The 27,500-nt window shown below is 42.7% G+C and overlaps 2 protein-coding genes across 3 annotated transcripts in view; one reads left to right on the top strand and one right to left on the bottom strand.

Moving 5' to 3' along the window:
* LOC133569537 (uncharacterized) overlaps positions 1 to 2,045 on the top strand; it is a 2,877-nt gene extending 832 nt beyond the window's left edge. Inside the window, exon 1 of the mRNA XM_061921987.1 lies at positions 1 to 2,045. This exon is cut by the window's left edge and continues 832 nt beyond it. Coding sequence (XP_061777971.1) covers positions 1 to 2,045 — 2,045 coding nt within the window.
* A 16,775-nt stretch (positions 2,046 to 18,820) lies between these two features.
* LOC133554243 (gastrula zinc finger protein XlCGF57.1-like) overlaps positions 18,821 to 27,500 on the bottom strand; it is a 15,207-nt gene continuing 6,527 nt past the window's right edge. For both annotated transcript variants that reach the window (XM_061902742.1, XM_061902750.1), the window contains one exon: positions 18,821 to 20,771. In XM_061902742.1, the coding sequence (XP_061758726.1) occupies positions 19,132 to 20,771 (1,640 nt within the window). In that variant the 3' untranslated portion in view covers positions 18,821 to 19,131. The remainder of the gene's footprint in view (positions 20,772 to 27,500) is intronic.

The raw sequence follows: 27,500 nt of genomic DNA, 5'->3' as shown, positions 1-27,500 counted from the left end.
GAGTTCCAGGGTGCATTGAACACACTGGTGTGGTAACACAGCTGATCCGTGAGGCGCGAGAGAACAGAGGCGATTTGACAGTACTGTGGCTGGACCTCGCCAATGCTTATGGGTCAATTCCACACAAGTTGGTGGAATTGTCTCTGAGCAGATACCATGTTCCAGAGAAGATTCGCAATCTCATTCTCGACTATTACAACAACTTTAGTCTGAGGGTGTCCTCTGGCACTTCAACATCAGATTGGCATCGTCTGGAGAAAGGCATCATCACAGGCTGTACAATCTCTGTGTCCCTGTTTGCACTGGCCATGAATATGCTCGTGAAGTCTGCGGAAGTAGAGTGCAGAGGTCCTTTGTCCAAATCCGGCACCCGGCAACCTCCGATTAGAGCATTCATGGATGATCTCACGGTAACCACAACATCAGTGTCTGGATGCAGATGGCTCCTTCAAGGCCTTGATCGCCTCATTAGTTGGGCAAGAATGAGTTTCAAGCCCTCTAAGTCCAGGTCCTTGGTCTTGAGGAAGGGTAAAGTATCCGAATACTTTCGCTTCAGTCTGGCAGACATCCAAACTCCATCTGTGTCAGAAAAGCCAGTGAAGAGCCTGGGCAAGCTCTTCACTGGTGATCTGAAGGATTCCGCTGCACGTCAAGCTACCAGCGATAACCTCAACATGTGCCTCTCAGCGGTGGACAAGTCGGGACTTCGAGGGAAGTTCAAAGCCTGGATGTATCAGCATGGCATCCTGCCTCATATCCTCTGGCCGCTGCTGATGTACGAATTCCCAATGACCATCGTGGAGGGATTTGAGAGGAAGATCAGCTCGTCCCTGCGCAGGTGGCTGGGTCTGCCACGGAGCCTAAGCAGCATTGCTTTGTTTGGGCACAACACCAAGCTGCAGCTTCCTTTCAGTAGTCTGGCAGAGGAGTTCAAGGTTTCCAGGGCCAGAGAAGTCCTGCTCTACAGAGATTCTGCTGATGGGAAAGTATCGTCAGCAGGTGTGGAGGTCAGAACAGGAAGGAAGTGGCGTGCCCAGGATGCAGTGGAGCGGGCAGAGGCGAGGTTGCGGCACAGCACCGTGGTGGGAACCGTAGCTACTGGTCGGGCTGGGCTGGGTAGTAACACCAAACCAAGCTACAGCAGAGCCAGAGGAAAGGAAAGGAGAAAGTTGGTCCAAGAGGAGGTTCGCGCCGAGGTGGAAGAGGCTCGCTTCAGCAGAGTGGTGGGAATGAGCAAGCAGGGGGCCTGGACCAAGTGGGAGCACATAGCTGGTCGCAAGATCACCTGGACCGAACTCTGGAAAGCGGAGCCACACCAGTTTAAGTTCTTGGTCCAGTCAGTTTATGATGTCCTCCCAAGCCCTGCTAACTTATTTACCTGGGGCCTGATAGACACACCTGTGTGCCAGCTCTGTCAGAAAAGAGGATCATTACAACACATCCTCAGCTGTTGCTCAAAGGCATTGGGAGATGGCAGGTACCGGTGGCGCCACGACCAGGTCCTGCGGGCAATAGCAGACACTATCTGCACTGGCATCAACACCAGTAAGCGGCAACACCCAACTAAGAGCACAATTGCCTTTGTCCGAGCAGGAGAGAAACCTCAACCCTCCAAGAAGACCCAGGGTGGCCTGCTAACAACAGCAAGGGACTGGCAGCTCTTGGTTGATCTAGGAAGGCAGTTGCAATTCCCAGACATCATTGCAACCACAACACTACGGCCAGACATGGTATTGATGTCTGGAACCAGCGGGCAGGTGGTGCTCCTTGAACTAACTGTCCCCTGGGAGGACAGAATGGAGGAAGCTCAGGAAAGGAAGAGGGCGAAATATGCAGATCTTGTGGCTGACTGCCGGAGGAACGGGTGGAAGGCCCGCTGCGAGCCTATTGAGGTGGGCTGCAGGGGTTTTGCAGGCAAGTCCTTACACCGTGTCCTGGGGCTCCTTGGAATTTGTGGACTGCACAGGCGAAGAGCCATAAAAAACATCTTGGAAGCGTCTGAAAAGGCTTCACGTTGGCTCTGGTTGAGGAGGGGGGACGCGTAGCGTAGTGCGCTACCTGGACACAAGTCGAGGGACTGATCATCCTCGGCTGGGTCGCCCGGGTGAGGGTGTCTGATTAAGACCCGAAACACCCTATGACCCCGGGAAAATCACTGATGATGTGTCCAGGTTGCACCATGCGGTGTATTATAGTACTACATATATATATATATATATATATATATATATATATATATATATATATATATATATATACATATACATATATATATATATATATATACATATATATATATATATATATATATATATATATATATATATGTGTGTGTGTGTGTGTGTGAACTGTCTTGTGTATGGAGGCCAGAATTTTGTGCAATGTCCCTGATTACCTTTGAATGAACTCAGAGATGTGGGTCCAAGCTGTTTCTGTACATTTTAAAAGGGTGTGGCCTGATCAAATAGAATTGATGTCAAAATTAGGACCTTATGACTTAGATTTTGATGACGACATGTCCTGTGCATTGAATGTGCGTGGTGGTCAAGCAACATTTGTTCTCAATGGGTACTATAGGTGCCATTTAGCCTTTCTTGGATAGTAGTCTGTTTATTTCAATTCTTATTTTTTATATTTATTACTTATGTGATTTATTTTTATTCCATATTTGTTACCACTACCACACCTTAAATTGGAGTCCTTAATCTCGTTATATGCAAATATAATGATAATAAAGGCCGTTCTATTCTATTGTATTTCATTGAAGAAAAATACCCTATGCTTTCGGGGGGTTTTTTGGCTGTACAAACCATTCAAATCGTGAAAAGGATAAAAGTTTCCTCAGCGTTCCTCGGGAGGTAATCAAGACTGGCGGCGGGGTGCAAGATTTTATGAAAGACAACGACAAAAGTGGCACCCACTCCCAATGCAAAGGAGCAGACTCGAAGAACGCACGAGTTTGCAGTGACCACTTCGCTAAAGGTTTGTAATATACTTCACTCATGCAGTATTTCCCATTGAAGTATTATCTTGATATTATTTGTATTTGGATTTCTAACAAACAGAAAACCAAAAAATCAGTCAAAACGGTTGTGTGGTGTACGGGTCTGTGGGACCCTTTTTCATTTCTTATTAAAAGAAAAATGATACAACTGATTAATTTTTCAAACTGAGACTCACTGACTTTGGCTCATTTTCTGTGAAGAACATACATCAGAATACACATTTAATGACAATACACCATACACCCCCCTACACATTTCTATTACTTATAAGATGTCCGGGTCCACTGGACCCGGAGCTAATAGAAGTGTGGAAATTGATGTTCTGTGGACCACACGCACCCACACACACTCCCACAGCAGGCCTAGACAGGAGGACAGAGTGTAGGTACATAGAAAATCATAGGGTAAAATGTGCGAGAAAATGAGAGCAAGCAGTGTTGACAAACAATGTTGTAACCTTGTGTGGGAACCGCAGAGTGCAGAAACACAAAAGAAGAATCCCCTTGGGATGCAGAAACTGGCAGAGACATTTTCCGTGCAACGTTCATATTGTTACTCAGCCAGCGCTTGTGGGTCTGATGGACCCGTTGCATTTTGTGGCTTTTAATGCCTCACAATCCAAGACTTTTATGTTAAAATAATGAACAGATATTTACCTTATCTAGGATGAGATGGCGACTTGTCCATGGTGTACCCCGCCTTCCGCTCGATGGTTGCTGAGCTAGGAACCAGCGCCCCCCGCCACCCCAAAGGGAATAAGCGGTAGAAAATGGATGAATGTTTACCTTATCCCAATAAACATCTGTTCAGTATTTGAACATAAAAATGTTTGATTGTGAAACGCTGGCTGAGTAACAACAATATTATCATTACACAAGGGTAAAACTTTGAAGGGAAAGGTACTTCTACATCTCCCCTCTTGTTAATTTTGTAAACAAACGTGTCAGAGTACATATGATGACAAGACTAAAATCAAACATGGTGATGATTTACAGAGGTGGGTAGTAACGCGCTACATTTACTCCGTTACATCTACTTGAGTAACTTTTGGGATAAATTGTACTTCTAAGAGTAGTTTTTATGCAAAATACTTTTACTTGAGTATATTTATAGAGAAGAAACGCTACTTTTACTCCGCTCCATTTATCTGCAATCAGGTCGCTACTCGCTACTTTTTTTTTTATCGATCTGTTAATGCACGCTTTGTTTGTTTTGTTTTGTTTTTGTCAGACACGCATGCAAAGTAGGAACTACGCATGCTTGCGTTTCATCAATCACATGCAGTCACTAGTGACATTGGACCAATCAAACAAAACCAGGTGGTCACGTGACCGTCACACGTAGAACCCGACATGTTGAAAAACATATGCGGGTGTTACCATTTAGTGGTCAACTGTATGGAATATGTACTGTACAATATACGAATAAAAGTTTCAATCAATCAACCAATCAATCAAAAGTGTAAAGGAAAAAAGACACGTTTTATTTCAACCGTACTTCCCGTCACTAGCCTAAAGACTGATCGCACAGTTCCTGTCTTCACAATAAAAGTGCCGCTCCATCGCGCTTGCGCTAACAAAAAAAGAGTCTCCGAAAGCCAGCGCAAACAAACTAGCAAGCTACGGAGTTTGCCGCCAATGTATTTCTTGTAAAGTGTATAAAAACGAATATGGAAGCTGGACAAATAAGATGCCAAAAACCAACGACTTTCATGTGGTATTAGACAGTAAGGAGGAACTTTTTTTCTCCTCCATTTGAAAACCGGAACTTATCAGCACTATACTGTCTGATTCCAATCAAAGCAAGTAATCAGAATCAGGTAATACACCAACTTATATTCTTGTCTTCATTAAAGATAGGAATCTATATGTTAAACATGCATGTATATTCATTAAAACACCTTTAACATGTGAACAAAAACGGCAAAATAAATATAAATTATATACTGTATATATAAATGTATATATATATATATATATATATATTGTTGAGTAAATGTGATCTCATTGTTATTAATGCTGTTTTTGTGTATCAAGAGAGAAGGCTTGCTGTTGTTGTTTTGCGCCTCCAACAGGTTATATAAGGTAGTGCATGCTCGCCTGTGTTATCATCACGTGATCTCTTCCGGTTCACTTCGCGCGAGAGAATATGAGAGACTCACAGAAAGAAGCGCGATGAAGTTGTGTTCTATTTTCCACAGTTACCGATGTTTTGTTTCCCGGTGCTGTGAGGCATTGTACTGAACCATCCTTAAAATAAACCATCATCTTTCTTTTATATTCAAGTTGAGTATTCATTGAAGATGAGTGAAGAAAGAAGAAACCCAACAGGTTATGGGCCCAGACATGCAACGGGAGGAAGATGGCAGCGCCTGGTCTTCGATGGAGACGAGGACAACTACTAACTTTGGGAAGTAAAATTTCTTGGTCGCATGAGACTTGAAGGTTTAAAGGACACAATACTTTCCTCTGGTGAAGTGGACCCAAAAAGAATGCAGAATGTTTTGCAGAGCTAATCCAGTTCCTCGACGACAAAAGTCTGTCGTTGGTGATGAGAGACGCTGCTGACGATGGTCGCAAAGCACTACAAATTTTACGGCGCCATTATGCCAGTGATGGTAAGCCAATAATTATTTCCCTGTACAACGAATTGTGTTCCCTGAAGAAAAACTCCGAAGAAACTATTACAGACTACATAATTAGAGCCGAAAAGATAGTGACTTCTTTAAGAAATACAAAGCAAGTAATAAGCGATGAGTTGAGCATTGCTATGGTTCTGCGGGGCCTACCGGAACCATACAAACCATTCGTCATTCACATGACACAGAGCAACGATGAAGTGACTTTTGTGGAGTTTAAGAGCAAACTACGAAGCTACGAAGAGACAGAGAAATGTGTACACAAACCAAATTCAGACAACGTAATGAAAGTGGACATAGCGTCAGCAACCTGTTATGGATGTGGGAATCGTGGACATTTTGCGAGAAATTGTCCCCACAAAACAACACCAAAGTGGTGCAACTACCACAGAAGCACAACACATACAGACGAGACGTGCAGAAGAAAAACCAAGCCTGACTCTGCTAAACAAACTATGGAGAAAGAAGAAGATTCAAAGGAAAGTGGCACCTCCTTTGTGTTCCAAGCCAGTCATTTGGTGCTTCCAGACGGCATCAAACAAAATGGACTGATAGTGGACTGTGGGGCGACGTCACACATAATCACTGAGAAGAGCAAATTTACACGATTTGATGAGACTTTTAACCCAAACAAACACTACATGGAGTTGGCTGATGGAACAAGGAAGAACAACGTGGCGCTGAAGAGAGGCGATGCAGTGGTTCTTCTACGCAACACCGAAGGGAAAAGTGTCCCTGTCACACTGAAGAACGCCTTGTTCATCCCTATCTACCCACAAGACTTCATGTCGGTGAAAGCAGCCACGACTGATGGAGCTCAAGTGATCTTCGAAGAAGGACAAAACCGGCTCATCACGAAAGAAGGAAACACCTTCAAGTTAGAAGTACACGAGAGACTGTACTACCTCAAAACGGTAAACCATCAAAAACCATACGATGACTCTGTGCATGACATGATGTCAAAAGACAAAGTGAATCTATGTTGTGATGTGAAAACATGGCACGAGATCTTGGGGCACTGCAATGTGAATGATGTGTTGAAGCTTCAAAATGTTGTGACAGGCATGACAGTTACAGGAGATACAAAGATAGAATGTGACATTTGTACACAAGGAAAATTCACTAACACTAGGAACAAATTACCTGATGTCAAAGCTAGTGCACCCCTAGAGCTGGTGCACACTGACTTGGCCGGCCCCATTGACCCAATTGGATTATATGGGCATAAATATTCAGTCTCATTTACTGATGATTATTCAGGGGCAGTATTTGTTTACTTCTTGAAGAATAAGAGTGAAACTACCCTTGCGACAGAGAAGTTCATTGCAGACGTTTCCCCATATGGCAACGTAAAATGTATACGCTCAGATAATGGAACTGAGTTCACTGGAAACAATTTTCAAACACTTTTGAGAGAGAAAAGTATCAGACATGAAACTTCGTCACCTTATTCTCCTCATCAAAACGGTACAGCTGAAAGACAGTGGCGAACACTGTTTGAAATGGCAAGGTGTATGCTATTAGAAAAAGAGTTACCAAAAACATTATGGCCTTATGCTGTTCAAAGTGCCGCTCACATTCGGAACAGATGTTACAATGACAGAACAAAGAACACACCCTATTTCATGCTAACTGGGAAGAAGCCCAACATTTCAAAAATGTGGGTGTTTGGAACGGAGTGTTATGCATACACTCACAGTCACAAGAAACTTGAACCAAGGTGTGAGAAAGGAGTATTTGTGGGCTATAGTAAAAATAGTCCAGCATACTTGGTCTATGATCTACAGTCAAGAAAGGTGTCAAAACAAAGACTGGTAAAATTCACCAAAAAGAACACTGCAGAAAAAGAAACACAAACAAATGCGTATGACTTGGAAATCCCAGATTGCGAAAGAAATGAAACCAAATTACCTGACACTGTGTCAGAAAAATCAGTGAGCATCGAAAATCAAACTGTAGCTCAAAACGATGTTGATAACCAAACACAAACTCTGGAAGTAGAGGAAGATGTGGTGTTAAATGATGCCACAACTAACACAGAGACTAGAACAGAACAAAGAGGTCGTTACCCAAAGAGAGAGAAAATTGTTCCTCCAAAATACTTAGAGGAATATGTAACAAACATTGATGATACCAATGAAAGCCATGACGTTATTGATCACTGTTGCAGGGCAGTGTGTGGAGTACCACAGACGTATAAAGACACCCTGATGTCATCAGAGGCAGCCAGCTGGGAAAAAGCCATGAAAGACGAATTGGCATCTCTCAAAGAAAATGACACATTTGAACTAACAACATTACCAAAAGGGAAAAATGCAATAGGCGGAAAGTGGGTTTATGCCCTCAAAGAAAACACAGAGAAGGGACAGCTTTTCAAAGCTAGATATGTTGCCAAAGGATACAGTCAAACTGAAGGTATAGATTATCAAGAAACATTTGCACCAACTGCAGACATTACTTCTGTGCGTGCATTGATGCAAATAGCTGTTCAAAATGACCTCACCGTCCACCAGATGGATGTGAAAACGGCATATTTACATGCCCCCATTGATGAAGAGATATACCTAGATCAACCAGAAGGTTTTCAGAAAACATCGGACACAGGTGAAATATTAGTATTTAGGTTGAAGAAATCAATCTATGGCCTAAAACAATCAGGAAGAAATTGGTACAAACTACTAAATGACTATTTAGAACAAAACAATTTCAAAAGAAACCTATCTGATCATTGTGTCTACCGAAAACAAACAGAAAATGAAACAGTCATTGTTATCATCTGGGTGGATGACCTGATCATTGCTGCAAGTACCAAAGAAGCACTTGAGCAATTTAAAGACGCAATGAAAGCCAAATTTAACATGAAAGATCTGGGCAAGATATCGTATTTCCTGGGTATTCATTTTGAACAGAAACAGAATGAAATCAAAATGGATCAAAAGATGTACATACAAAAGATGCTTGAAAGGTTTGGCATGTCAGAATGCAAACCTAAAAGCACTCCTTCTGAACAGAAAGTAGAACTGAGCACTACAAATCAAAATGAGTGTGACACTACCGAGGTGGTAAACCCCAAAGAATACCGTGAAATCATTGGTAGTTTGATCTATGCCATGACCTGCACCAGACCAGATATCAGCTGGATTGTTGGTAGGTTATCACAAACATTGGCAAAGCCAACAGCACAGGATCTAGTTGCTGCCAAACATGTGCTAAGGTATCTCAAGGGTACACATGACTTTGAACTAAGTTTCAAGAAAAGTGAGGAAGGCCTCAAACTTATTGCATTTAGCGATTCAGACTGGGCATCATCAGTGAAAGACCGACGCAGCACTAGTGGATATTGTTTCGGTCTAACAAAACAAGGTCCAGCTATATCCTGGAAATCAAAGAAACAACCAACAGTTGCATTGTCAACTTGTGAAGCTGAATATATTGGCTTATCCACCACTACACGAGAAAGTATTTATATCACCCAACTGTTGAGTGGCATGGACAAATGTTTGTACAATAGTACAACAATTCATGGAGACAATCAAGGGGCTCTTTTATTGAGCAAAAATCCAGTTAATAGACAGAGGTCCAAACATATTGATGTCAAATACCATTTCATTCGCGAGGCACTCACTGAAGGGAAAATTTCATTGGTCTACTGTCCTACAGAAGACATGGTTGCAGACATCTTAACAAAACCTACTACAAGAGCCAAGATTGACAAATTCAAATTATTCTTTTTTGGAAACTAATGTGTTTCACTGTTTCATGGTCATGAGATCAAGGGGGGGTGTTGAGTAAATGTGATCTCATTGTTATTAATGCTGTTTTTGTGTATCAAGAGAGAAGGCTTGCTGTTGTTGTTTTGCGCCTCCAACAGGTTATATAAGGTAGTGCATGCTCGCCTGTGTTATCATCACGTGATCTCTTCCGGTTCACTTCGCGCGAGAGAATATGAGAGACTCACAGAAAGAAGCGCGATGAAGTTGTGTTCTATTTTCCACAGTTACCGATGTTTTGTTTCCCGGTGCTGTGAGGCATTGTACTGAACCATCCTTAAAATAAACCATCATCTTTCTTTTATATTCAACTTGAGTATTCATTGAAGATGAGTGAAGAAAGAAGAAACCCAACATATATACATCGTTGAAAAACTTATTGGGGTGTTACCATTTAGTGGTCAATTGTACGGAATATGTACTGTACTGCAATCTACTAATACAAGTTTCAATCAATCAATCAATCAATAAATGCCTACTGTGCCTATGGTGCTGTTAAGTTATTGTGGCTCAATTTGCCTTATTTTTTTTTTATTTTAATGTATCATTATTTAATATATAATATTGTTTTAGTTGCTTAAGAAATATTCCTGGCTCTGAATTTGCTCATTGCTATTTTTATGTTTTTGTGCATTATTTGTTGCCGTAATCATTAAACGAACAGGTTACTCATCAGTTACTCAGTACTTGAGTAGTTTTTTCACAACATACTTTTTACTTTTACTCAAGTAAATATTTGGGTGACTACTCCTTACTTTTACTTGAGTAATACATCTCTAAAGTAACAGTACTCTTACTTGAGTACAATTTCTGGCTACTCTACCCACCTCTGGTGATTTAGTAATTGTTACTTTTTTAAATGGATATGGAGTCATGGGTGTCGAGCTGTTGGGTGCTAAGTTTGTCTACATCAGACCTGGGAAAATGGAGGCCCGGGGGCCACATGCGGCCCGTTAAGCTTTTTAATCTGGCCCGCCGGACATTCCTAAATATTTTGTTTTATAGATTTTAAAGATCTAAAATGCAGCTGCCATTATGATGTGCACTCATGTTTTCTAATGACCACAAGTCTTCAACTATACTAAGTCTTTCAATGCTAGGAATCTGTGCTTTTGCATGATACACTAGTTACTATGGTAATCTAATTAGTTACTACGGCCATCTAATTAGTTACTTTGGTAATCTAATTAGTTACTATGGTAATGTAAATCACAGCAGCTCAGACGAGGCACCAAGAAGTGTGGTATGGTGAGCGTTTCCACAGAGTGTTTCCAGAGCCTGAAATGTGGGTGTCAGGGACAGAAGTGGAAGGAGATTTTTACAACAAAGTTCTAAAGATTAGTGATACATACAGTATAGCTGATATTTATCACATATATCAGATTCTATGTGGTTTGTTTTTACCCTTCGCGTTCACATATTTCTGTTTGTTGCATTTTTGTTGCGTTTCGCTTGATTGTAAAATATGTGGATGGAGAGGGTGTGTGACGTTCTTATGTTGTCAATATTTAGTGTTTTATCCTTCATAGTTAATATTGTAAATCCCACATTCTTTATTTTCATGTACATTCTGGGTGTCTGTTGTAATGTTTTTAGTATTATTGTGAGGTTTTGTATTAGTGTTCCTAAAAATAGATATATTGGCCCCCAGACAAATTTTTTCTCTCTAAATTTAGCCCCACCAAGTCAAAATGATTGCCCAGGCCTGGTATGCATGGATGCAAGACGCAAAGTTGAATCGTGAAATGCAACCTTACCCGAGCAAAATCATACCATATTTATTAGGGCTGCAAATCTTTGGGTGTCCCACGATTCGATTCAATATCGATTCTTGGGGTCACGATTCGATTCAAAATCGTTTTTTTTTTTTCAAGTAAACACGATTCTTGATTCCAAAACAATTTTCCCTGATTTAAAAGGATTCTCTATTCATTCAATATATAGGATTTCAGCAGGATCTACTGCAGTCTGCTGACAGGCAAACAGTGTAGTAGATTTTTGTAAAAAGCTTTTATAATTGTAAAGGACAATGTTTTATCAACTGATTGCAATAATGTAAATTTGTTTTAACTATTAAACGAACCAAAAATATGACATGTTTTATCTTTGTGAAAACATTGGACACAGTGTGTTGTCAAGCTTATGAGATGCGATGCAAGTGTAAGCCACTGTGACATTATTGTTATTTTTTTTTATTTTTACAAATGTCTAATGATAATGTCAATGAGGAATTTTTAATCACTGCTATGCTGAAATTATAACTATTATTGATACTGTTGTTGATAATATTCATTTTTGTTTCAGTACTTTTGGTTTGTTCTGTGTCGTGTTTGTGTCTCCTCTCAATTGCTCTGTTTATTGCAGTTCTGAGTGTTGCTTGGTCAGGTTTGGTTTTGGATTGCACTGTATTGTTTTGTTGGATTGATTAAAAAAATAAATTATTTCTTTAAAAAAAAATCTATTTAAAAAAAAGAGAATCGATTCTGAATCGCACAACGTGAGAATCGCGATTCAAATTCGAATCGATTTTTTCCCCACTCCCCTCATATTTATCCTGGAGGTGTGACGTTACAACAGGAGAAGAAGACGGCAGAGGAACGATGACGTCATTAGCTGTCAGCCTGTTTATTGACAGCTTAGTGTGTAAGTGAGACGTGTATTTAACCAAAGCGATGTAGTGTGACGATGTGTGAGACTTATCTGAGTATGGTTGCCAGAGGGTGTTGAGGATGCGTGTTGGGATCCAGGCGGAAGTCCAGCAAGGAGCAAGGCGGAATCGAACGTCGGAGAGCAGGCGGAAGGTAAAGGGTAGGAGCTTGGTTTCGTGGTCGTTAGGCAGGCGTGAGGTCGATGTCCAGGAAGGCAAGGGAAAATCCACGGGAGGTCCAAGGTGACGAGACGCACAACTCGACGACGAAGAAGGATGGCGGGAGGCTGGAAGACGACGCAACGCATGAGACAATGAGCACGACAGGGAAGGAGCACAGGGAGATATATGCACATGCAGAAGAGCTAGATAGGTGTGGGCTTACTGTACTGGGTACGTGAAGCTACGTTCTCGCGTCAGATCTCAGGCTGCGTTTGCTCTTGAAGGCAGATCGCTCATCACGGGCAGGTGTGTAGTTACGTGAGTGTCTGCAGGTGCTCTCTCCCGCAGTGGAGAGAGAGCACATGTGGGCATGGGCCGTGGTGTGCTTGTCCGGGCGCCCAGCAGGAGGAGACAAAGCAGGAAGAGAGGCAGCAGGAGCGTGACCCATAACAGCACCCCCCTTCTTATGCCAGACTCCCGGCGAGCTTCGGGGTGCCTCGGGATGAGCTCTGTAGAAGTCCTTGATAAGGGAGGGGCCGGTGATGTAAGAGGCCTGTACCCAGGACCTATCCTCAGGACCATAGCCCTCCCAGTCCACATGGTACACCCATCCCCTCCCCTATCGCGGAACCTTGAGGATCTCCTTGACAGTGCCTGGGCTTTACTAAATATGGCTGCAAGGTCATGGTAAACAGCGGGGACCCCAGACAGGTCAGATGGGGATGACTTGAGCTCGGGGTTCTCCGAGACAGGGAATGCTGCTTTGAGACAGTTAGCATGGCATGCCATGATCCAGGATAGGATTCTACCAGAGATCCAGGAAATATGGGGGTCATGCTGGCGAAGCCAAGGACGGCCGAGGACAAGAGGGGCGACAGGAGCGTTGAGGATCAACAAGCTAATCTGCTCCGTGTGGTTGCCGGACAGGGTTAGTGTGAGCAGTGCTGTACGGTGGGTGATGGGTTCCAGGGGATGTCCGTCCAAGGCCTGAGCTGGTAGAGACTTGTCCAGAGGCAAAAGCTCAATCCCGGCTTGACAGGCGAAATCATGGTCCATGGAACTCATCTGCTCCCGAGTCCAAATATGCTCCCACCTTCAGTCCTCTTGATTTCCAAGACAGCGTTGCGGGAAAAGGATGCCAGGGTCACTGCGGCTCTGGGAAAAGGTGGTGTGGCTCACAAGTACTTCCCTTATTTGAGCCTGGTCTTTTGGTCGTGTGGGGCAGGTAAGGATCATGTGACCCGCACAACCACAGTAGAGGCAGAGGCGTTGACGGAACCTCCATTCCCGTTCCTCTGTGGCCAGTCGTGTTCTGCCCCACTGCATGGGTTCTACCCCGCTGGTTGGTGTGGGGAGAAACCCAGACTGGTCCACCAAGTGGGCACCTTCATCCCGACCTCTGGCCGCGGTAGGGGAGTAAGAAGTGTTTCGGGTCTCCCACACCGGCTGTCTGGTCCTCTCTCGGACTGCAAGTCTATGTTCTGCTGCTCGTTCCTTGAGTCTTTGGTCCATAAGTAGGGCCAGCTGAATGAGGTCCTGGTAGGAGGCAGGTTGGTCCCGCAACAATCCGTCCTTGATTTCGTCGGAGAGGCCTCGATGATAGGCGCTCAACAAGGCCTTGTTCTCCCACTTGCTGTCTGCGGCCAGGGTGCAGAACTCGAGAGTGTAGTCTGCCATAGAACGAGAGCCTTGCTGAAGGGAGTAAAGACCTGAGGCGGCGTATACTCCATCGGATTGATGGTCAAAAACTGCCCTAAACTCAGCGCAAAAGCAGCATAGTTCATGCTGAGACCAAGGTTGCGGTCCACAGCTGCTGTGGCCCACTGAAGAGGCCTTCCGGTCAACAAAGAAAAAATAAAGGCAATCTTGGCCGCGTCAAAAGTGTAGCGGGAGGGCTGATGATGAAATACCATGTCACACTGGACAAGGAAACCACGACATAGCTCAAAATCCCCTTCGAAAGCCTTAGGGCTAGCGATCTCCGGCTCGCAGGATGATGGGGGCTGCCGCAGCGGGGGAAGCTTGTACGAGTTCCGGGGGAGCGGCAGAGCTCGGGAAGATCAAGTCCAGTTGAGCCAACATGTTAGCAAAAGCAGCATTCAGCTTATTTTCCAGAACACAAAAGTGCTCTTGGTGCTGCTGGAGTGCCGTGTGCCTGGCTGCGACATTTGGTACAGTGGAGCCTCGGGAGAGGAGCGGGGTACGTGCCGCGTCTTTGCCGTCTGGTTCTGACATGGCGAGAACGTACTGTGACATTACAGCAGAAGAAGAAGACGGCAGAGGAACGATGACGTCATTAGCTGTCAGCCTATTTATTGACAGCTTAGTGTGTAAGTGAGATGTGTATTTAACCAAAGCGATGTAGTGTGACGATGTGGGACTTATCTGAGTGTGGTTGCCAGAGGGTGTTGAGGATGCGTGTTGGAATCCAGGCGGAAGTCCAGCAAGGAGCAAGGCGAAAGGAATCGTACGTCGGGGAGCAGGCGGAAGATCAAGGGCAGGATCTTGGTTTTGTGGTCGTTAGGCAGGCGTGAGGTCGATGTCCAGGAAGGCAAGGGAAAATCCACGGGAGGTCCAAGGTGACGAGACACACAACTCGACGACGAGGAAGGATGGCGGGAGGCTGGAAGACGACACAACACATGAGACAATGAGCACGACAGAGAAGGAGCACAGGGAGATAGTATGCACATGCAGAAGAGCTAGATAGGTGTGGGCTTACTGTACTGGCTACGTGAAGCTACGTTCTCACGTCGGATCTCAGGCTGCGTTTGCTCTTGAAGGCAGATCGCTCATCACGGGCAGGTGTGTAGTTAGGTGAGTGTCTGCAGGTGCGAGAAGGCGCGCCCGCAACGGGGAGAGAGCGTATGTGGGCGTGGCCCGTGGTGTGCTTGTCCGGGCGCCCAGCAGGAGGAGTGTGACCCATAACAGGAGGGTCCTGATACCAATGTGCTTGACCCAGCCACACACAAAGAAGTAGGAGATCTCCATGCTTTTACAAGTTTTCTTGTTTTGTCGTGTAGAATAACATCTGGGAACTCCACCATTGGATGATCCTTGATATCACCCAACAAATATTTTTTTGTAAACTACAGGGATCTATTATTGTTAGATTTTTTTTGCTCATATCTGCTTTTTGCAGGAAGATCTAGGCCCATGCTGCTTGCTGCACAACAGCAACCTTGGCTTGGTTAACCACCGCTTTTGTTAACCTCCAAGAATAAGTCACGTGCAGATCAAGCATTAGGCAGGTCAGGTGAATTCCAACCGTTTTTATTCCACACAGAGGAAGTGTCTTTCCACAAAAGAACTGATTTTCTCAACTTGAACATCATCTTTTGTACATTTTGAGAGAGAGCCACCAAGTTTAGAGTGTGACCTTTCCTTACCTTTTCTGATTGCTCCAATTGCACTTTTGTCACATTGGTATCACATTGCATCAGCAAATATCCATAGGCATTACATCATTGATGATGCACTAAATCACTATTATGGACTGATTCATCATCCAAACCTACTGGAGCCTTAATCCGTTTCAGTCTTTATCAGATAAGCTTGTCATGAAATTGTTGTGTAGTATATGCTGTAGTCAAATGTTTTGTAAAGTATATTATTCAAATATTATAGCAGAAGGTTGCAGCAATAAAATAATTTACAAATAATTTTTTTTTTAATTACGGTATGTCCCAAAAGAGGACACTACAGTCCACTTAGTCTTATGTTTGTGTTACATGGCAATTATTATATCTGTATTATAACAAATGCAAGTCTTGTTAAACACAGATGACAGCTTGCGACTTAGACTTTGTGTGAATGTTTAACACGTACACAATTTCATGATCATTCATGTACACTTCTCTAATCCAAAAAGAAGGTGAGGAAAACACCACAATCCATGTTGTTCTAAACCAGCGGTCGGCAACCCAAAATGTTGAGCGAGCCATATTGGACCAAAAATACAAAAAAAAAAAAAAAAATCTGTCTGGAGCCGCGAAAAATGAAAAATCATATATATGTGTTATAATGAAGGCAACACATGACTTAAGTGTCTATTTTAGCTATTAGCCTACTATCAAAATGACTATGTGTCGTAGGCTGACACAAATCTTCGTTGGCAGAAATGTTGAAATATAATATCTATTCTACCTATTTTTACAAAATTGGAAAACATTAGTAAAACAGGGACTTCTTAAAGGATGAGATAATGTTTAGATATTACTGGCTTTGAATGGCCAAAGGTCCAAGTTAAAGAAAATTGCGGGCTGTCTTCTTTGAATGGATTTATAATAATCTACGCAAGCTGAGTAATGTTTGCTGCTGTCTGGAACAACATGGCACACAAACAACTATCAAACATGTAGCCAATATTACATACAGATAATTTGTCACGAGAAATGCAGATATAAATTAAATTGACAGAGAGATAGGAAATTAAATGAGTTCAAATATACCTACAAGTGAGGCATAATGATGCAATATGTATATAAAGCTATCCTAAATAGCATGTTAGCATTGATTTGCCTGAAGTCATGCACTCCACACAAGTCAATAACATCAACAAAACTCACATTTGTGCATTCACACACAGTATAAATAGTTTGGTGGACAAAATGAGGAAAAGAAAGAGTGGCATAAAACAAGAACATTGTACATGTAAACAAACTCCGGTGAATTCAAGGACTGCCAAAATTAGTAGGACAAAACGGCACTCGCCAAATACTCTCATCAGAAAAGCATCCATCCATCCATTTTCTACCGCTTATTCCCTTTTGGGGTCGCGGGGGGCGCTGGCGCCTATCTCAGCTACAATCGGGCGGAAGGCGGGGTACACCCTGGACAAGTCGCCACCTCATCGCAGGGCCAACACAGATAGACAGACAACATTCACACTCACATTCACACACTAGGGCCAATTTAGTGTTGCCAATCAACTTATCCCCAGGTTGTTTAATATAAATAGTTGTATTGTCCTCCTAGAGCAACCTTATTGAAACAAATATATATTTTTCCCCTTTTTTTAAATATTTCATACATTTTTGAAAACCTCCAGGGAGTCACTAAGGAGGCACGTAAAGAGTCGAAGGTTGCAGACCCCTGTTCTTAAAGGGGAACATTATCACCAGACCTATGTAAGCGTCAATATATACCTTGATGGTGCAGAAAAAAGACCATCTATTTTTTTAACCGATTTCCGAACTCTAAATGGGTGAATTTATGCGAATCAAACGCCTTTCTGTTTACCGAGCTGGAGGCGATGACGTCAGAATGTGACGTCGCTGAGGTAACACACCCACCATTTACATTTTCAACACATTACAAACACCGGGTCTCAGCTCTGTTATTTTCCGTTTTTTTGACTATTTTTTGGAACCTTGGAGACATCATGCCTCGACGGTGTGTTGTCGGAGGGTGTAACAACACTAACAGGGAGGGATTCAAGTTGCACCACTGGCCCGAAGATGCCAAAGTGTCTGCCGCCAGGCCCCCATTGAATGTGCCAGAGTGTCTCCACATTTGACCGGCGATGCTAAGGCAGACATGGCACAGAGATGTATGGATAACATGCAAATGCATTTGCAACGATAGTCAACAAAATCACAAAGGTGAGTTTTGTTGATTTTGACTGCCAGCTAATCGATGCTAACATGCTACGCTAATCGATGCTAACATGCTATTTACCGGCGGTGCTAAAGCAGACATGGAACAGAGATGTATGGATAACCTGTAGATGCATTTGCAACTATATTACTTTTCCTTCCACCCACATTTAATGTGAAAAAAACACTTACCAATCGACGGATTTAAGTTGCTCCAGTGTCAAAAGATGCGAAAGTCCTGATTGTTTGGTCCGCACATTTTACCGGCGATGCTAACGCAGCTATTCGGCCATGCTATGGCTATGAATAGCGTCAATAGGTATTCGCTCAATAGCTTCAGTTTCTTTTTCAATATTTTCATACTCCAACCATCTGTTTCAATACATGCGTAATCTGTTGAATCGCTTAAGTCGCTGAAATCCGAGTTTGAATCCGAGCTAATGTCGCTATATCTTGCTGTGGTATTCCCATTGTTTGTTTACATTGGCAGCACTGTGTGACGTCACAGGGAAATGGCCAGTGTCTTTGAAGAGAGCCGAAAATAAGGCACTTTAAAGCTTTATTTAGGGATATTCCGAGACCGGTAAAATTTTGAAAAAAACTTCAAAACTTCACGGTGGAAGAGGGGTTAGTGCGTCTGCCTCACAATACAAAGTTCATGCAGTCCTGGGTTCAAATCCAGCTTCGGGATCTTTCTGTGTGGAGTTTGCATGTTCTCCCCATGAATGCGTGGGTTCCCTCCGGGTACTCCGGCTTCTTCCCACTTCCAAAGACATGCACCTGGGGATAGGTTGATTGGCCACACTAAATTGGCCCTACTGTGTGAATGTGAGTGTGAATGTTGTCTATCTGTGTTGGCCCTGTGATGAGGTGGCGACTTGTCCAGGGTGTACCCTGCCTTCCGCCCGATTGTAGCTGAGATAGGCGCCAGCGCCCCCCGCGACCCCGAAAGGGAATAAGCGGTAGAAATGGATGAATGGACTTCAAAAAATACAACAAGCCACTGGGAACTGATTTTTATTGTTTTTAACCCTTTTGAAATTGTGATAATGTTCCCCTTCAACCAAGCAAAGTTGTGTAACTGCTGTCCTGAGCACTACCCTCTCTCATGGGGGAATCTGATATCACACATACAGCGAATATTCCCTTTTGAAACCCTTGAACAAGCTAGTGGTCATTTTATAACCAAATGACGTTAGCCACCATTTGAGCAGTTAAAAAGATATTCACCCACCTGTGATAACATATCTCCAACAATTGCTCCCTTGTCATGGTATCATTGACCACAAGCTGATAAAATGAAGCTGACCAGTTAAAAGTGGTTTCCTCCGTGTGAGTTTTTATGTGTGACCATATTTGATTTCCGAGTAAATCGTTTGCCACAAACTGTGCAACCAAAAGGTTTTTCTTCAGAGTGCGTAATCATGTGTTTGACCATGGTTGTTTTCTGAGTAAATCTGTTACCGCAAATTGAGCAACTAAATGGTTTTTCTCCTGTGTGTGTTCTCATGTGTCTTACTTTGTCTATCTTCTGAGTAAACCTTTTCCAACAAACTGTGCAACTAAAGGGTTTTTCTCCTGTGTGCATTCTCATGTGACATTTCATTTGGTATTTGGCAGAAAATCTTTTACTGCAAAAAGAGCAACTGAAGGGTTTTTCTCCAGTGTGTTTCATCATGTGTTGAGTCAATTTGGCTTTTTGAGTAAAGCTTTTACTGCAAACTGAACATTCAAATGGTTTCCCTCCTGTGTGTGTTCTCATGTGATTGGTGAAAATGTTCATTTTAGCATAGCTTTTCCCGCAAATCGTACAACAGAATGATTTTCCCCTCGTGTGTGTTCTCATGTGAGCAGACAAATTTCGCCTTTGAGTATAGCCTTTACCACAAACTAAACAGCTGAATGTTTTTCCTCCCATGTGTGTTCTTATGTGTCTTACCATGTCGGCCTTATGAATGAACCGTTTACCGCAAACTGAACAACTAAAGGGTTTTTCTCCAGTGTGTGTTTTCATGTGTTCAGTCAAATGGCTCCTTTGTGAAAAGCTTTTACAACAAACTGAGCAGACAAAAGGTTTTTCTCCTGTGTGCGTTCTCATATGTTGAGTCAAATTGCCATTTCGGTTAAAGCTTTTACCACAAACTGAGCAACACATTTTTTGCTGTGTGTGTGTTTTCATGTGTTGAGTCAAATTGTTCTTTTGAGAAAAACTTTTATCGCAAACTGTACAACCAAATGGTTTATCTCCTGTGTGTGTTCTTGTGTGTCTCACCAGGTCTGCATTATGAAGGAACGTTTTACTGCAAACTGAACAATTCAATGTTTTTTCTCCGGTGTGTTTCATGAAGTGTCGAGTCAACCCAGATTTGGAGAAAAAGCTTTGACTGCAAACTGAGCAATTGAATGTTTTTTCTCCTGTGTGCCTTCTCATGTGTTGGGTCAAATTGCCCTTCTGAGTAAAGCTTTTAGCGCAAACTGAACAATTGAATGGTTTCTCTCCTGTGTGTGTTCTCATGTGTTGGGTCAAATTGCTCTTTTGGTTAAAGCTTTTAGCACAAACGGAGCAGCTTAAACGTTTTTTGCTGCTCTTCACTTTAGAGCATTCCGAGTGTTTGTCTGTGTGAATCTTAAATTCATCTTCACTGTCTTTATTTCTGTTCAAAGGCTCATCAACGGCGTCTTCAGCCTCACTATCTGACAGTGGCGCTAAGAGGTTGTCCACTTGTGGTTTGACTTCATCATCTTCATTCTTCACCGAGACAACAGTCAGTGGCAAATTGGTGGGATCACCCTCTTCTGGCCCTAAAAGACACTCTCCCTTCTGAGTGATCCAGAGTTCCTTCTCTTCCTTTTTAATGTCAGTGGACTGTGGAGCCACCTGCGTCAATGATGAGCTCCCGCCCTGTGGTTGAGGGGGAAGTTCTTCTTGACGGACAATGAGCTGCTGGACATCTGCAGGACACAAACGCAGGTTGACTCAGACAAGATCCATGAGATGTTACTTCTTGAGCTCGCTACATGTTTTCATGGTTGCGTAGTGTCAATGTTGACATGATTTGACTTTGCCCGGGGACAAGTAAGGGATTATTCCTGCTTGCAGCTTGTGGATACAGTTGTGATCAAAATTATTCAACCCCGACACAATTTTGGTGTTTTAGCAAGTTGGACATTTATTCTGTATTTGGTTTATAGTCATATCAAATAAAGATGTGTCAAATAGACAAATGCAACTTAAATTGTAACACTGTATTTTACAAAATACCAAAAAAGGACATTTTTCTCAATATCTCATTGACAAAATGATTCAACCCCCTAGTTACTGTACATGCACCTTTAGTACTTAGTAGAACACCCTTTGGCAGTAATTACATCCTTCAAACGTGATACATAACCGGACACAAGCTTCTTGCAACGATCTACAGGTATTTTAGCCCATTCCTCTTGGGCAAAGGCCTCCAGTTCATTCATATTCTTGGGCTTGCGTGCTGCAACTGCCTTCTTCAAGTCCCACCACAGGTTTTCTATAGGATTTAGGTCTGGCGACTGTGAAGGCCACTCCAGAGTCTTCCAGCCCTTCTTCTGCAACCACTCTGATGTTGATTTGGAGGTATGCTTGGGATCGTTGTCCTGTTGGAAGGTCCAACGTCTCCCAAGCCTCAGCTTCGTCACTGACTTCATGACATTTGCAGCTAATATATCCTGGTAGGAAATAGAATTCATAATGCCTTGAACGCGCTGGAGATTCACGGTACCTGAGGCAGAGAAACAGCCTCAGAGCATGATTGACCCCCCACCATGCTTAACAGTAGGAAAGGTGTTCTTCTCTTTGTAAGCTTAATTTTTTCTACTCCTGACATAACGTTGATTCATAGGCCCAAAGAGTTCCACTTTTGTCTCATCACTCCATAGAACAGTTTCCCAAAACCTTTGGGGTTTGTCCAGGTGTTTTTTGGCATACTGGAGTCCATTCTTTCTTGTGCTTGGTAGTCAGAAGTGGGGTGCGCCTGGGATTTCTGGCATGGAGGCCTTCATCTTGTAATGCGCGCCTTATTGTCTGGGACGAAACCTGCGTTCCCCCCTCTGCAATGTCCTGTTGTAGTTCCTCAGCTGTTACCCAGGGGTTTTTCACCACTTTACACACACAGCATCCTCTTTCTACCACGCCCAGGTAGTGTTTCCACCTTGCCTTTAGCTTTAAACTTGTGAATTATGCTCCCAACTGTGTCTCTTGGAATGTGTAATGTCTTTGCTATTTTCTTATATCCAAATCCTTTCTTATGAAAAGAAATTACCTCCTCTCTTGACTTCTTTGACCACTCCCTGGACTTCACCATGTTGCAAATACACCATTGACCATCTACAAGAAGCTGAGCGTCACAGTCATTTTCAATCAGTTTAATTGTTGCTCGTTATGGTTCTAATCACATCTACAGGTGTTTTCAACACCTGATTGAAAAGACCTTATTCAAATTCTGTTCGTGAGAGTTATGATCCTCAAGGGGTTGAATAATTTTGTCAATGAGATACTAAAAAAAAAGTCATTTTTTGGTATTTTGAAAAATACAGTGTTACAATTTAAGTTGCATTTGTCTATTTGACACATCTTTATTTGATATGACTATAAACAAAATACGGAATAAATGTCCAACTTGCTAAAACACCAAAATTGTGTGGGGGTTGAATAATTTTGATCACAACTGTAAATCTGGATTGCTGGGTTGCACATGACGTCACCTCTGGTTGCTGTCGACTTAGATCAGGGGTCTCAAACTCAATTTACCTGGGGGCCACTGGACGCAGTCTGGGTGAGGCTGGGCCGCAGGAACAGATTTCTTTAAAAAAAAGTTGCATACTCCTCAGCATGTCTAGTTGTATATCGTATTTCCTTGAATTGCCGCCGGGGCACTAATTAATTTAAAACCTCTTCTCACTCCGGCGTTTACCAAAGGCATGCGGTAAAGGCAAGCATGCGCTAATTATTTTAAAACCTCTTCTCACTCCGGCGCTTACCAAAGGCGTGCGGTAAATTTAGGCCTGCGCTTATACATTTGAGTGTGATGTAAGGATACCATCATGAAAAGCACATTTAATTAAATATTTTTTTTATTATGTTCTTACCTTTACTTATAAATGAAGTCCGTGCGCAGCTCCTTCTGATCAAAAGCATCGATAACTTGTTTATAGAAGTCTTCCTTATCTTTCTTCAGTTTTAAAAGTCTCTCTGTCTTGATGGAGATCTTCCTTTATTACCTCCTACTGTTTTATTTTAGATATGTAATCCTCTATGTTAAAGTACAAGCGAGAGGAAAAATAAACGATCGCTGCTCACTATTGCTGCTTGTTGTCACTTCTTCTGCAGCCGAGTTGTCGCAAGAAGGATCACTAGCGCCCTCTACCACCAGGAGGCGGGAGTCATCTAATGACTCTTATTTGACACACGCAGCTACGGCATATTATTAAAACATAGCTGCTTACTGTTCTTTTTAGCATACTCAATAGCTTGGACCTTAAATCCTACTGAATAGCTCTTAATCTTCTTCCCTTTATACGATTTCAAATGATTGAAATCAGCCTCCTCCATTTCGAAAATGATGACAGGTGAAGTTTCACTCGTGACGTGACGAGTTTGACCCGGTGGAAATTCTAGGCATATGCTAATTAATTGGCGAAACGAGTTTGACCCGGCGGAAATTCTAGACATGCGCTAATAAAAATAATATTTTGAGAAACGAGTTTGACCCGGCGTTAATCCTGAGCCGGCGGTAATGCTAAGCATGCGCTAATTATTTTGCGAAACAAATTTGACCCGGCAGTAATTCTAGGCAGGCGCATAATATATACCCGGCGGCAATTCAGGGAAAAAGACATGGTTGGGGTTGTGGAATATATTTGTATTTAGACGACGCACGGAGAATAATGTTATTTCCGCCATGTGTGTCGTTCCGCTTTTCCTCCCTACAGCAACACGGCGGTCGGCGGATAATAACCAGGATAGCGAGCGCAAAAACGTGACGGCTTCCGGAGTGTTATCCGGCGTCATATAGAAATATATGTAGTGTTCATCGTGTGAGGCAATGCACATTAAACAATAAAAAACAAACAAATAACGGTTTGAATTGGTCCAGGTTATCGGGGACTGTTATTAGTGACGGACAGATGTTGCGGTGTGACTGCAGCCAGGCACGTAAGAAAACCCTCGTCTCCATGGCAACGTCTCTGTCGCTTTCACTCATATACCGCTTTTCCACTAATGCAGGGGTAGGCAACACAGAACGTTGAAAGAGCCATTTTAGACCCAAATACCACAACGCTGTCAAGCGCCATTTATATAAAACTCGAGGGCCGTACACACATTAAGCTTTCATATTAAGATGGGGGCCGCAAAATAACGTCTTGCAGGCCGCAATTGGTCCGCGGGCCGCGTGTCTAAGATAAAACTGTGTAATTTTCGCTAACAGTCAATTGAAAATGCCACTCATGCACTGTTTTCACCTGTGGAAATGCTTCCCATAGATATTTGGCTTGAGGTGAAAAGCGCTATACAAGTACAACCAATTTATTATTTATATCACATCAAATCAAATCAACTTTATTTATAGAGCACATTTAAAATTTACCACAGGGGTAGCCAAAGTGCTGTACAATGGGGAGGTTAAAAGATGATACGAGGACCGAGCAAACAACACAACACAAACAGAACATGATAAAAAATAAATGAATAAAACATAAAAATAGGTTCACAGCAGGTGTATAATGGGGCGCCATTGCAGGATGGATATCACTCTGTTAAAAACCAAGGAATAAAAGTATGTTTTTAAGAGAGATTTAAAAACAGGAATAGAGGAGGCTTGTCTAACACTTAGAGGTATTATATAGGTATTTTCAGAGCCAATAGCCCATTATAAAGTCAAAACTCATAGAAAGGTTGCTGCTCTACGTTTTTAAGCTCGTCAAACGCCAAGAGGGGCCAAGTAAGAAACCTGACAAGGGGATTGGCCGTGCAACGGAGGTCTGTAAAAAAAGTGGTCAGCACCTTTATCCTGAGGAGCAAGCCGAAGAACTGAAAGTGCCAGAGCACTCCTTGTAAATGGAGTGTTCCACGAGATGAGGATCTCAGCAAGCCATGATCAGCAGATGGCAATCATTCGAATCCTCTCCAATGACCGTAAACCCAAACATCTCACCCTTTTTTGGCAAGACATCGAGGTACTAGAGGCCATCGGCAAGTCACTAAGTCCCTTGTTGAGTTTACAGATGCACTTTCTCGGGATCGCTAGGTGAGCTTGCCACCTGTAAAACCAACTCTCCACCTCTTCACCATAGTCATATTTGCAGTACAAGAGAATGACACAGACATAGCCAAGAGCATCAGGCAGAAGATCTTAGATTACATTAAAGAGAAATTTGATGAGTCAACAACACAAGAACACCTTGACGTGGCCTCTGCCCGGGACCCAATAATTATGTGGCTGAAGAGAATAGAGGGTCAATTGAAGCCAGACTGACAACTGAAATGAAGACTGCAAGGGTAAAACTACTATTACTGATAGTAATAAATTGTTATTACTATAAGAATATTCTTCTTTCATCTCCGTAATATCGCTAAAATTCGTTCCATTTTGTCCACTAGCGACACTGAGATCATTATTCATGTGTTTGTTATGTCTCGTCTCGATTACCATAACGTATTATTTTCGGGTCTCCCTATGTCTAGCATTAAAAGACTACAGTTGGTACAAAATGGGGCTGCTAGACTTTTGACAAGAACAAGAAAGTTTGATCATATTACGACTATACTGTATATACCCCTTTATATACATATATACCTATATATATACCTATACTGGCTCACCTGCACTGGCTTCCTGTGCACTTTAGATGTGACTTTAAGGTTTTACTACTTACGTATAAAATACTACACGGTCTAGTTCCGTCCTATCTTGTCGATTGTATTGTACCATATGTCTCAGCATGAAATCTGCGCTATAGCGCGTTTTCCAGTACTCTGGAACTCACTCCCGGTAACAGTTAGAGATGCTACATCAGTGAAAGCTGATGTAGCATCTCAAAAGAGTATACTCATTTGTATACTCTAGCCTTTAAATAGCCACCCTTTTAGACCAGTTGATCTGCCGTCTCTTTGCGGCTCTGCCCCTCTCTCATTCGTGGATGGGGGACACAGGTTTGGTGGCCACGGATTAAGCGCTGGCTTTCCAGAGTCGGGACCTGGGGTTGACTACTCGCCTGTGCGTCGGTTAAGGACGTCTCTGCGCTGCTGACCTGTCTCCGCTCTGGATGGTGTCCGGCTGGCCCCATCATGGAATGGACTCTCACTATTATGTTAGACCCACTATGGACTGGACTCACACTATGATGTTGGATCCACTATGGACTGGACTCTCACTATTATGTTAGACCCACTATGGACTGGACTCACACTATTATGTTAGATCCACTATGGACTGGACTCTCATACTATTATGTTAGACCCACTCGACGCCCATTGCATCCGGTCTCCCCTGGGTCCTCTACAAGGTTTCTCATAGTCATTCTCATCGACGTCCCACTGGGTTGTGAGTTTTTCCTTGCCCTTATGTGGGCTCTGAATCGAAGATGTCATTGTGGCTTGTGCAGCCCTTTGAGACACTCGTGATTTAGGGCTATATAAGTAAACATTGATTGATTGGTTGATAATATTATTATTATGCGTTATTATCCCAATTTTAGCAATAGTCCTTTACACATGTAGTAATGCTTGTAATAAAAAGACATAACTGACTAAAGCAGGGGTGTCAAACCCATTTTAGATCGGGGGCCGCATGTAGAAAAATCTACTCTCAAGTGGGCCAGACTGGTAAAATCACGGCACGATAACTTAAAAATAAAGATAACCTAAGATTGTTTTGTTTGTCTAAAAATAGAACAAGCCCATTCTGAAATGGTACAAATCATAATGTTGTTGTTGTTGTTTTTTCAATTACCTGTCGCGGTTAATAATAGTATGTATACATTATTTGTTGTTATTTATATTTTCTGAATAAATGATGTTCATCAGCATACTTGCCAACCTTGAGACCTCCGAATTCGGGAGATGGGTGGGGGTTGAGGTGGGCGGGGTTGGGGGTGGCGGGGTTTGGTGGTAGCCGGGGTGTATATTGTAATGTCTCGGAAGAGTTAGTGCTGCAAAGGTTTCTGGGTATTTGTTCCGTTGTGTTTATGTTGTGTTACGGTGCTTATGTTCTTCCGAAATGTGTTTGTCATTCTTGTTTGGTGTGGGTACACAGTTTGGCGCATATTTGTAACAGTGTTAAAGTTCTTTATACAGCCACCCTCAGTGTGACCTGTATGGCTGTTGACCAAGATTGCGTAGCATTCACTTGTGTGTGTACAAGCCGTATATATTATATGAGCGCTGATTGTATGGAGGAAAAGCGGACATGACGACAAGTAATAGAGGACTCTAAAGACAGTGCCTTTAAAGGGGAACATTATCACAATTTCTGAAGGGTTTAAACCAATAAAAATCAGTTCCGAGTGGCTTATTTTATTTTTCGAAGTTATCCATTATCCTGTAACGTCACAGCGTGATCACACAGAAAAAAAATGGCAGATAGCACAGAAAGGTATAGCGATATTAGCTTGGATTCAGACTCGGATTTCAGCGCCGTAAGCGATTCAACA

This window comes from Nerophis ophidion, linkage group LG01, assembly GCF_033978795.1.
Source record: "Nerophis ophidion isolate RoL-2023_Sa linkage group LG01, RoL_Noph_v1.0, whole genome shotgun sequence".
Taxonomy (NCBI): domain Eukaryota; kingdom Metazoa; phylum Chordata; class Actinopteri; order Syngnathiformes; family Syngnathidae; genus Nerophis; species Nerophis ophidion.
The sequence above is the reverse complement of the archived record's forward strand: the minus strand, read 5'-3'. Positions and strand labels throughout refer to the sequence as shown.